Here is a 12,705-nt window from a genome sequence, read left to right as displayed (position 1 = left end):
GGTCCGAAATAGTTATTTTAGTGTAAATTTTCCCTGGTTGAAGTATAATATTTAAAAGTTAACGTGCCATGGTGAAAACATCCTCTAGTGCAACCTTGAATGAAATAAAAAGTTGTCCGAATTTCTTGAAAACACTTCTGAAGACAATAAAAAATTAAAATCGAACGGTGATTTAAAGAATCTAAACTGACCAGGCAAGTTAGAATCAAAATTAAAACAGGAAATTTGTCCTTTTTTAGGTGATTTAGTATTTTTTTTATAACCAAAAGAAGATTTATTCAAATTTTCCGTCTTGAATAAACCAATCTAAGCAATAAAATCCCCCAAGGCTATAATTATTGCCATATAGCTTCCACGAATAATATATTTCTAATCCGTTTTGTTGTCAAATAAATAAATAAATAAAATATTCCAGTCCATAATCGATGCGAGGGAGTTACTTAATTTAGTATTCACGTCGTCTTCTCGCTTACAGTTTTATCGGCCGAGTTGCACTATATAGGAGGAATTATGTAACTCGCTCTGCATATGTTTATTGTCATGCTTGCTTGCTTGGCGCTCGTCCACGCCTTTTAAATATATTATTCCAGTTCTTCTGGCGCGGCCGCACGTCATTAATGATCGCGCTTCAAGAATGCACGCTTACCTTTTTTCTCCCTCTGCTCCTAATAATCGCAAATTAAGTGCGAGTCGCAAAAAAAAAATGGAAAATAAAAGCAGCGCCCGCCAGGACCTTGAAATCAGGTTAACGATGCGTCAGAAATAAGGAGGAGCGCGTTGGGAGAGATGCGATGGCGCAAAAAAATAAAAGAATTGGGGAGTATAATATAGAACAACCTGTTTTTACGTGGACTAGTTCTCAAAATATAAAAATGTTTTAGAAAAATTAGGCCTTTTTAGTGGATTGAAACAACAAATTATGATTAAGTTCATAAAAATTCCAGATAATTGCACCATTTTTTCATGATGATTTTATTTTATTTTTCTAGTTGCACCCTTGTCTACCTTTGTAAACTTGTTTGATGCATAGATTTTGACTCTATATCACTAAAATTTTATTATAAATAAATTTCTTAACCCTTTTTTAAATAGCTTTTAGTTCCCAATCTTTCAATTAACACGTGATTGTATTTTTAAGCAAAATTTTGGTAAAAATCTCTTAGTAGAAAAATTAATAAAAATATTCAGATAGCTAAATTTGCATTTTTCACTCTTATAAATATCCAAACTATCCATTTCACAAAAGTTACAAGTCTATGATAAAAAAGTAAGAAAGAGCGTCGCTCCTGGCGACAAAACTTTACTTAGAAGGCGAAGCGGGCCCAAAAACTGACTATGAACTCGCTCTGGCTGGCACGTAGGCCTTGCACAGCAGAGGAAATGTTTGCAGTCTAAATGAAACAGCATTTAATTTTGTATTGATACAAATGGATAAAAAATTGCTTGATTAAAATGACCAAGCAGCTTGTTCTCCGTTCTCCCCATTTTATTGTATTTCTAAATCAAACAATAAGAGCATCTTGCAGAGTTGATAATTTGCCGATTGAAGAGGCAAAATGCAAATAACGAGACGCGCTATGCTATATAACTGCTGTAATCACCGCGGCCGTAATAGCGCGATGACCATGAAATAAAAAACAGGCGGGTCGGTCGATTGCTTCGCGATAACTTTCATTTTCCTGTGAACGCCACCGCCGCGAGACGAGACCGACGAGTTGTCCCGCGCACAACAATGAACTCTGTCGAGTGTGCAGTGCATTCTGTTCATGTGCGCGCTCGGATTGACAAAACAAAACAAAACAACGAAAAGAAAAGCAGAGAGAGATTGACGCGTGCATGCAATAGGATCTGGAGGAACAAAAAGTGGGAATCGTGACTGTTCTCCGGGCGGCGATCCGACGACGCGTTCACCTTGAAAACGCCCGTCGTCGGACGCGGAACACACACTGGTCGCAGAAACGATGGCGGAAGAGGCGCCTGCTGCCGAATCTCGCGTGTCTTCGGCGTGGAAAAAACGGCCGACCTTGCTCCTGCCAATCGAACGCGGCCTGCGGCCACCGCCAGCTGCTTCCTTGCACTTTTTTTGGCTGCCGCGAGATGATCAAAAAAAATATATATGCTGCAAGGAAAGTCACGTGCGTTTGCATTTGTGACAGTCGAAAGTGCGAAATGTCGTGGAGGTCTATGCCAAGGCTCGTGAATGTGCCCATTGCTTATTTAATTGCTCAATGCCGACCGCTTTTCTTTTGACAGTTAATTTCTTATTGTAATTGAGGTGCAACAAAGGGCGTGATTATCGAGAATAATCTGGCAACGGTTGATTTAAAATGATGAAATATGCCAAAAATGGCTTGAAATACAAAAAAACTCGAAACAATAAAATTAAAGTGGAATGATACTGGGCAACAATTGAAAATTATTTAAATTGTTGGATGCCTTAAACAATTGATCGATTAACAATTTGTTCAACAATTTGCAATAATAAAAAAATGACCTTCCTACAATAAAAATTCAAATTTTGCCAATTTTCTCCAAAATTTACAGTGCTCGAACATATTTTCTTGGCCTATTCCGATTCCCCTCGTCGAGATCTGTCCAACGGTGAATGCCACTTATTGGGGAAACTCTTGGTTTTGAAATTAAATCGGATTTCAAGTAAGGAGACAGCCATTACCATTTGAAAAGCACGGTAACTTTCCAGCCAATTTTCTCAAAAACTTACAGCGCTCCTTAGGTCAATTTAGGCTTTAACTGAATCCTAAGGGATGAGTTTATGCATTGGCAACAAGCATTTTCCAGGCTTTTGCAGTATCATTCCTCTTTAAAAAAAAAAAAAACTAGTTTTCCCTTGCGGTTTTAACAGGTTTATCTATTTTTCGTTTAAAAAAGATGTAAAATCTTTGATGGAAAGGAGCAAGAAACAGATTAAATAAAAAAATAAGAAACGGGGGCCAAAGAAAAATTAAAAAATCAAGTTATGATTTGGAGACTTCAACGCCCGGATTTAAATATTTTTTTAATCTCTTATTGCTTCATAAAATATGTCCTTTTTATTTAGGCAATATAATGACTGATTTTTAGGAACGACAGCTTATGATGGACTTTAGTGCATCAATTTTACCATAAATCACTCGTAATTGGCTTTGATATTTTTTTTAAAAAAATTAATATACGGAAAAGGCTTTTTTAAAGTGTGTTCCCTATCTCGAGAGACCTATATTAATAGTATTTTGCAGACCCTTGCATTCAGAAACATTTTGTTGTTATTTTAAATTTGTTGCACCTAAATTTAAAATAAGTTTGAGGTTTCTTCAATTCGAAAGTACTAAAAAATTACTTGAAAAATCCCACAAAGTTGTACCAATATTATTATTTTTCGCCTCCATTTGATCGTCCCGTGATAGTAAGAATTTAAAATAGTCAAGTTTAAAATTCATGTCCCATTTGTAACTCTCAATTTCCTGCAAATATTTTTTGTGCTCAACAATTTAAAAGTAGACTACGGCATTAGTTCATAGGCTTGCATCAGAAGATGCCTGTTTGTCACGCATAAAAATGAGCGCGTTTCGAAAAAGGCGCAACTGCCCCCGCCGTGTGTGTATTCAAGTGCGACGCCGGCCTGTATGTTAGCGTGGAGTGGATTGCACAGCTCTCAGCGAGTTGTCCGAGCGGCGTTTCGCCTTGCTTCTTGGGCGTGGGGACGACCGACCGACCGGCCAAAAGCCCAGCGAGACGAGGATGGGGCGTGGTTGATCCTTCGCTGCGATGATGGCCACTTGCTCTTGAGTATAAAAGGGCTGGCGTTGCTTCACGGATTATCAGTTCGCTCTGACACCTACAAACAACTCTCAACAATCATGAAGGTGAGTGAGCTAGTGCTCCGTTTGCACCCTGGAAAATTCTATTTCTTACAATTTGATTTTATTCCCATTCTAATATTTGAAAAATCGTTTTAACTCACTTCGGCGGTCGAAGAGCTAAAATTTTGTATTGTAAAATCACGATTTCTTTCAAAATTAGAGATGATTCTAAGGACTAATAGCAAGAAGATAAAATCTTTTAATTAATTTGCTGGAAAATTTGATAAATTTTCTGATAACGACTTTCAAATTCAGTCTAAAAAGTGCAATAATTTTTTAAATTACCCTGAAAATGATTAAATCAATTTTAAGGACCAATTAAATTGGATCAACTTCCTAAAACACATTTTTGAATTAATCAGTCTTCATTAAATTAAATTTCAATACCCATTCTCAAGAAATAACTGTTCTAACCAAATTTTTGTTAATTTTTCGTATCAGTTCCTCGTCGCCCTCGCCGCCCTCGTGGCCGTTGCCTCCGCCGGATTGATCGCTCCCCTGAGCACCATCTCCCGCGCGCCCGCCTTCGACAGCGCCGTCATCCAGTCTGACCGCATCGGTGGCAACTTCGCGTACAGCACCGCCGAGAACCACGCTTACGCCGTCAACACCCCGATCGTGCAGAACGTGCAGACCCCCGTTGCCGTCTCCTACTCTGCCCCCGCCATCGCCGCCTACGCGGCCCCCGCCTACGGCTACGCCGCGTACGCCCCCGCTGCCGCCTACACCCACGGCTACGCCGCCGGACCCGCCGTCCTGGCCCTGTAAATTAACATCTACCCTAATGGTGGTTTGATTTTTTCGAGACGATGACGACCTCTGCACCTGGATTTCGGCTGCCCCGCTCAAGGATACGATACGATCACGTCTGCCGCGACTCAATTTGTTTTGCACAAACGAAGCTGATTTTCGGTCTCTCGGACACAGTATACTGAAGGTGTCGTGACACGTCAATAACTTACCTTCGACTCAGGTTCTCTCTCACACACGCTCGCAGGTGGATATCGACACGCACACTTTTTTACTTTCCCGAGATCTGAAATTTCCGCAAAGAGAATTATTGTTTTTCCATCAAAACATTACAAAGTTAATTTATGAATAGTTTGTACAAAATGAATAAAGACGAAGAACTCTCATGATGAAAATCTGCCATATCATTTCCACTTTACACCCCAACAAAAATCAGAAGGGTAAAAATTAGCTATTAAAAGGGGGCTCTCACATTCTAGAATAAATTTTGACTAAAAGGATCAATTTTCATAATTTATAAATAAATCCAAAAATCAGGTTTTGAATATTTAACCAACTATATTCTTGACCGTCTGTGCGAAAGTGTTTTAAAATTAAATTTAATTCGCAGTTTTAATATTGATCTACATAAATTTAAGAAAATATTAGCAATAATATCAAGGCCTTCGTCATCTAAGATTGAAGTGACGCTCAAAAGAATAGAAAAAAAATATTACAGAGACTATTGATCTTTGTTCTTGACCTTTGACAGGTGCGAACGGCATGCAATCGTTAACATCCTAAAAGAATTTTGAGTGACGCGAAATGTCTTTTCTCTCTCTCACTACCCACAGCAAGACTGCGTGTGTATTTTGGCCTTGAAATTGATCCACCACGCCTCTGCTCGCTCTGCAGATTCTTTTCCATTTATGGCGCGGTGCTATCGAGAGGCAAAAGGAACGTAATGCTTGTCAAAAATACATATTGGTTTATTTTTAACACTCAAATGTAAAAAATACGCAATTATTTTAATGGGTGAGTGAAGACCGAATTCCATGCAATTGTCTCTAGACCATCAATGTAATTTAAAGCCCTCTCATCATGCTTTGGTTTGTGATAAAATGTTTCAAAATATTAATTGAGCGCTCTGCAATTTAATTTTTTATAGTTTCCCATAGATTTTAGAGGGGTTTAATTATTGTAATATAGAGGTCAGCCGAATCACAAAGTCGAAAATTCATCACGATTCGACGTGCCGAAATTCGGCATAAAACTGAAAACCACTAATTTGATCGCCTCTTTTTGGTTTGAAAACTGGCAACCACGGCGACCGACCAATCAGAAAAGGGAGCGGTTCTCTGATTTGGATGCGGTCATATTTCTGACATCAATGATAAGGAGAGTAAAGGTACCTTTACTCTCCTTAATCAATGACACCAACAATAAGGAATGTGGTAGACAATGCACAGGATATGCGATAATCGAAATCGACTTGGATCTTAATTGTTGTTTTTGCTATTATAATTATGCATATTTATTACTCACGTACATTGCATTACGTAAGTCAGATTTAATCGATTTAATTAAAAAGGTTCAATATTATAAGCAATGGTAAAAAGGGACAAGGAGGAACTGGATGACGTGCATATTCAACCGAAACAAAACAGTAATTGTAACGACGTTGTCACGTGTCGCGCAATACAGTTTTTAAGTTGCATCTTATACGTTACATAGTATGACACTAATTGATCGCAAATATAATGGCGAGTTCCTAGTACTCAAGTCGATTGTTGTATCTTGTGTCTATACGATCCTTAATTGTAAGCCATAGAGCAACAGCCAGCGAAAGCGTAATTGTGCATTTCCATTGCAAATAATGTCGTCATTTCTTGTAGGGGTTTAAAATATATTGTTAAAAAAACATCTGTTATCGTGTAGATTACCTAATCTCCACCTCAAGCCAAAGATATTCTAAAAGGATGTTGAATAATATGAAACCATTATGCTATTTGTAAATGATTTATTGAATGAAACGTTGTCATAAAAACATGGAAGGCAGAATTTAAAGTTCCTTGACTTTGATCATGACTTCATGAAGTAAAACAACTTAATTCCCATCCCGAAATAATCGCGCCAACTAAGAATTCGCGCCATACGCAGCAAAGTAGCCAGAAAAAGATGGCTCTCCTCTCTCCTCATGTTACCACGCCCACTTCAGCTGTCTGTGTTATTGTCGTAATCGTGCTGCTTGAATCTATCTGTTTAAACTGATAATCCCTGTTTGCACAAATTCGGATCAACTTGTGTCTAAAAGAGGAATAATTTTCTCAAAGAATGCGTCTGCTGCGGGCCTTGTGTGGGCCGGTTAAGGGCCCCACCATCGGCGAATGGACGCTGAAATACTCGAATTTGCCGGAGCGATATGTGCGGAGAGCCATGCGGCAAATCGAGTATCAAACTCCGCGAGGAAAGCCGCAGTATTTGAATCGCACCCTTGAACGAAAGATCTTCAAGTAAGTGTATTATTTTTGACCTAGAATTTATTCTTAAAATGCAAAATATTCCCCCAGATTCTCAACAAATCGCCCGTGGACGTTCGAATTCCAACAAGACAACGCACCAAGGAAGAAGATAAAACGCGAATTGATCGAGCCTATACAAAACTGGAGCTTCTTCCGTGGCGACAGAGTTGAAGTTCTTATTGGAAAAGATAAAGGTGAGCTTATTTGACTTCAGTAATATGGATTAAATCGTCAAAATTGAATAAAATCGTGATGGAGAATGCTTTAAAATCGAATTTTTGGCTAGTTTTTGTTCAATCGTAATTAACAAGCATGTTTATATTGTTATGACTTTTTTAACTTTCTGGATAATCCCTATTTTAAAGACCCAAGGCACAAAAAATCGGTCAAACTCTTTAACAGTTTTAATTCACTGTTTTGCAAAATTTTTAGAGCTGACAAAGAGATTCACAGCTTTATTTTTGTCTAAAATAATTGGTTTCAGCTAAAAATTTTACTTGTCAGAAATTTAAACTATAATATGTTTTACAGGCAAGCAGGGAATCGTTATTCACGTCTTCCAGGAGAAAAACTGGATCATCGTCGAAGGTCTGAACACGGAAATCAAAATGATGGGCGAAGACAAAAAGAACAACTTCCCTGGGATGGCAGTGCGATGGGAGAAGCCATTACTGGTGACAACGGAGGTCAAGCTGGTCGACCCCTCCGACCTGAAGAGCACCGACATCGAGTGGAGGTTCACGGAGGAAGGGGAGAAGGTGCGGGTCAGTGTGCGCACGGGCAGGATCATCCCGATGCCGCCGATGGCCGAAGAAACTATAGACTATAAAACGAAAGGGTCGTACCGAGAAGGGGACAAGGACACGGACCCTGATGAACTGTCCAAAATTACGTTTGAGCCGAAACTGTGCACGTTCGACATGGAAATTATGGAGAAGATGGGAATTAAAGAAGACAGAAATTATGCGAAAACCTACTGGTACTAGTTGTTCAGCTGGAATATTAATTGATTAATTGTAGTGCTTTTAAAAATAAAATTCAAATTTGTTATTTGATTTCGATGCATATTTTTCTGTATGGAAACCTGATTTATGCGGTGGTAAATGATTTTTTTTGCACCATATTTGATTTAAGTTTATCAATTTGCAAAAGGAATTAATTCGTGGTTCGCTAGATCTCGTCTGGATTAAAAAAAAATTAAAATTCTTAGCAATTCCAAACTACCAATATTTCTTGAATTGGTTGGATTTCAGAATAACATAACATATTTTGAATTTGCTTATCGAAACGAATCTAATGATGTGCGATTTTTTGGAAAGTTTTGGATATTTCTAACAGAATAGATCATGGGAAATGCTGAGCAGTGTGGTTCTAAAAAATGTGATCTTGGAAAATCACGTTTAGAAATCTGAGCCCATATAGAGGTTTAATTTTTTCTAGGGAAGTATTTCGTAAAATCAAGCTTTTATTTTGAATATTTCCCTTCTTTTCTAGTAAAACCAGGGCTGGGATTGGGAATCTCCCAGCGAGTTTTCCCAGACTTCCAGTGCAGTTATTTTTTACCAGTTTCTGGCGGTTTAATGCACTTTTGATATAATATTATTATAAGAATCATTAAAATTGATTACGGTACCTGAAAATCTTGGGTTCATAAAGTTTAGTATTTTAAAATTATTTTTTTTTTAAATTGTATGTATTTTTTAAATTTAGCCATAATTTTAAATACAAGTTGGCAAGAGAGCTAAATAAAGGCGAAATTCAATAGCTGCAAAATTTGTTTGCAAAAGCCCAGTGGGAAAACCAACCGCAAGTAAACGAATTATTCCCATATCCGCAACCCTGAGTAAAACAAATTAATGTTTCAAACCAGAAGAGAAGTGCGCGCCTGTTAAATTTATTCAGGAAACTCGTTGTTTCATACCGTTTCTGCGAAAAAGAGAGTGATTGATTTTGCTTTCGTAGCATGGATACTGTTGCGCAAGATTCTGTAGAAATCAACGTCTAGTTCTGGAAATTTATCAACAAGCTCCCTTTGGAGAATACCTTTGCAATCAATGCTGCTGGGAACTTTCCATTTTTATTGCGAAAGGAAGTCATTAGAGTGCATGCAGAATTTTTAAAGGTTTGATCACACATTTCTCTGAATCGCGGTGCGAATCCCTATGAATCTATGAGGTTACATCTTCTGGTTTAATAATTACATCAGCATTCGCTGCGCTTGAAAATCAAACATCATATGAGATTATTTCCTCGACAATATGAACCACAATTCCAAGGACAAATGAATTGCGTATGCGCTGCATAAGTCTATCAACGCCGCGTTAATCGAAAATTTAAAAATGGGATTAAATTTTTGACGGTGTTTTGTCAAACTAAAAGCCGCGCGACTCCTGATAATAACGTTTTAGTCGGTTTTAAAGGGTTTCTTATTGTTTTTAATTGATTTTGTACATTTTTTGAAGCGTCATTTTCACTCGTACTTCCGGGTGTAAATTATCGTTCATACAGATAACTTTGTTTTGCACGCACCATTTTTGTACAGAGTTGCATCATCTTTAAGTTTAGTTAAAATTGCCTTTCATGTCCAGAAAATGCACATAGTTCTGGTGGAGTTATGAAGTTCTTCATGAAATATTTTACTGATATTTTGACAGAAAATCCAAACTATCCAACATTTATTTTGCAGGTTTTGCGGGCACTAGAATTTCAAGGGTTTTTTTATTATGTATGAAGTTTTCTCAAAAATCAGTTCAAGGCAGTTCAAACGTTTTAACACCGTTGTTCAACTAGTCTAGTAGACAAGTGGAACAACTTTGCTGTTGACCTCAAAGTAGTAGGACAAAGGTTAAGGTCATTAAAATGGAATTTTTTGAAAAGGAATTATATGTTATTGTTTATTCTCACTTTAAAATCAAAATACATCAAAAACAAGCCGGATAAAAAGCAGTGTGAGAAAGGAGAAACAACTCGGTAACCTTGCTCAAGAGAAAAAAGTCGAAATGGGCCCAAACTAGACGTAACAGCTACTAATAGACAATTAAGTTAAAAACTCGCAAACACGTGTTATACTTATACGCTCAGCAAAGGGACACTACCACGTAACATTGAGCTGCAGGACATGCTTTGAGCGCGAGTGATTGTATTATTAGTATGATTTCACTGTTTCCCTATATACGCGGAAGTATGTATTAATATACATATGTATATATACTATACTTTAAGCAGCGGTTCACGCGCGCGGTCCTTTGTTGTAAGCCAACAAAGCCAATTGAATTATTATAATTTTAAATTTGCAGTATTGTTGAAACTGCAGAAAGATATGATTTTAAAATTTATAGAATTCAATTTCCAAGGTCAGCCACACGATGCTGACGTGTGTCGTTTCGTAATTTCAGAACCCGATTCAAAAGGGTGAGCCCGACCAGCAGTTAGCTTGATACAGAGATTTTGTCAATTTAAAGTGGAATGATACTGGGCAACAATTAAAAATGATTTAAATTGTTGGATGCCTTAAACAATTGACCGATAAACAATATGCTCAACAATTTGCAATAATAAAAAATGGACCTTCCTACAATAAAAATTCAAATTTTTCCAATTTTCTCCAAAATGTACAGTGCTCGAACATATTTTCTTGGCATATTCCGATTCCTCTCACCGAGATCTGTCCAACGGTGTATGCCACTTATTGGGGAAACTCTTGGTTTTGAAATTAAATCAGATTTCAAGTGAGGAGACAGCCATTATACCATTTGAAAAGCACGGTAACTTTCCAGCCAATTTTCTCAAAAAATTACAGTGCTTCTAAGGTCAATTTAGGCTTTAACTGAATCCTAAGGGATGAGTTTATGCATTGGCAACAAGCATTTTCCAGGCTTTTCCAGTATCATTCCTCTTTAATATTGTAAAACGTCCTGGTCCAACAAACACCCAAATTTTCATTGTCGAATTGATTGTTTACCTTTTCTTGCAACAGGGAAATTCGCGTTTGGTTGTTGAAAGTTACGCAATTTTGCCGGGACCAGGACGAAAACAATTTCAGTATTTGAGTCCGATCGAATTAAAACTGTAAATCATTCCATCGATAAAATTGTTCATAGAATATATCAGTCTTCATTATTTCAACTCTCGATCTCTTCCCTAAAACTTCGTCCCTGATGCCAGAACATGTGCTTTCCTAGACAGACGACTAAAATGTAAAAAGTAAAAATAAAAAAATCAGCTTAAATAAAAGGTTGAAAACCTAGAGAAAGCTGCTTGGAAATTCAAAGTACAGTAGATCTCGTTAATTCTATGAATTGATTGCGAAAGACTCTAATTTGTACACAACTGACTTGAAAAATAGATTTAATTTACCAGGGACTGATGTGTATGAAAAATTTTGTGAATCCAAGAAAACAATTAATAGATTGCTTATTTGTGACGAATTTTTTGAGACTGAAACGATGATTAATGAGAACTGGCGTGGTCCAGATTTTCCCGACAGACATATTTTTACAAGATTTGCTTGTCATGGCTATCACTTTGCTTCCTGTAACAATGCAACTTTCCATTATAAACCTATAATATTGACTGAAAATGTAATTTCTGTGGCGAGACATGTGAAAAATATCATATTCAAACGTGTACGGCAAGAACATTAACTCTGAGCAGGGAAGCTTAAAAAATGTGTAAAAAATGATAAATTGTGTAGATTTAAAATTGTTGCACGCATTTGCGTTTAATAAAATCAATAATTAAATAAAAGAGTGAACAAAATTAATATAGCTATACAAAAATTAAAATGCCCAAGGTCAGAAATAGCAAAAAATAGTGGTTAGTTAATGCTGGTTTTCGCACCTTTCCAGCGGCTTCAGGGACATAATATATGTCTGGCGTTTAAATGAAAGAGCTCTCGTTGCAAGGAGGCGAAAAGATGAGACCACGATCGGATCCAAGCGCCTCTGCGACCACCCGTGCTCCATGCCCTTAATGCATTTTCTAAATATATCTTCATGTACATATTTATATACGTCTTGAAATTTGCTTTTCGTGAGAACTATTTTATTGGACTACATAAAAAACGAACGACGAAATAAGCGGAAAATCGAATGCAAATCTCTGCGGATCGAAGGAGCGAGAACTTGTGAAATAATGTCCTTTGTGAAGTGTGGAGCAGGAGGCAGCACAGAGGATAAGCGCATGTGAGCCGTGTTTTAGCCTTTTGATCCGGCGCCCCCGTGTCACATGGGCGAAGTGCAGGGTGCCACGTGCCCGGCGGTCTCGAGGCAGGCGCCGCGCCTCTACGCTGCTTTCGACGCTGATTGCCAATTACTGCCACCCGCTCTCGCTCGTTTGTATTGCACTAATTATGCCATTCACGTGATGCTGCCGCGGAAATTTCTTCGACGACGCCATCGACTTTTCACACGCGTGAACCGTAAATGTGACCTGTGACGTTTTCGATGGTAAACAAAGTGCCAATCACGCAGAAACATTTTGGGGTTTATTTTTGTGAATTTGGAACAAACCAGAAACGAAAATAGAATGTCACCTTGATCTGATAAAAATGGTATATGACCTTCAGTGTCACCATATACTGCTGCCGGAAATAA

General features: G+C 37.8%; 2 protein-coding genes across 2 annotated transcripts; both read left to right on the top strand.

The window, feature by feature from the left end:
- Positions 1-3,703: 3,703 nt before the first annotated feature.
- LOC135946621 (cuticle protein 16.5-like) lies at positions 3,704-5,005 on the top strand. The gene is made up of 2 exons (XM_065494914.1): positions 3,704-3,863; positions 4,302-5,005. Exons 1-2 carry the CDS (start codon positions 3,858-3,860, stop codon positions 4,626-4,628), a joined length of 333 nt encoding a protein of 110 aa, XP_065350986.1. The 5' UTR covers positions 3,704-3,857; the 3' UTR covers positions 4,629-5,005.
- Positions 5,006-6,816: 1,811 nt separating this feature from the next.
- mRpL24 (mitochondrial ribosomal protein L24) lies at positions 6,817-8,166 on the top strand. Its single transcript, XM_065495093.1, has 3 exons — positions 6,817-7,102; positions 7,160-7,305; positions 7,643-8,166. Exons 1-3 carry the CDS (start codon positions 6,924-6,926, stop codon positions 8,095-8,097), a joined length of 780 nt encoding a protein of 259 aa, XP_065351165.1. The 5' UTR covers positions 6,817-6,923; the 3' UTR covers positions 8,098-8,166.
- The last annotated feature ends 4,539 nt before the right edge of the window (positions 8,167-12,705 follow it).

Source organism: Cloeon dipterum, chromosome X (genome assembly GCF_949628265.1).
Source record: "Cloeon dipterum chromosome X, ieCloDipt1.1, whole genome shotgun sequence".
Lineage (NCBI taxonomy): Eukaryota > Metazoa > Arthropoda > Insecta > Ephemeroptera > Baetidae > Cloeon > Cloeon dipterum.
The sequence above is the reverse complement of the archived record's forward strand: the minus strand, read 5'-3'. Positions and strand labels throughout refer to the sequence as shown.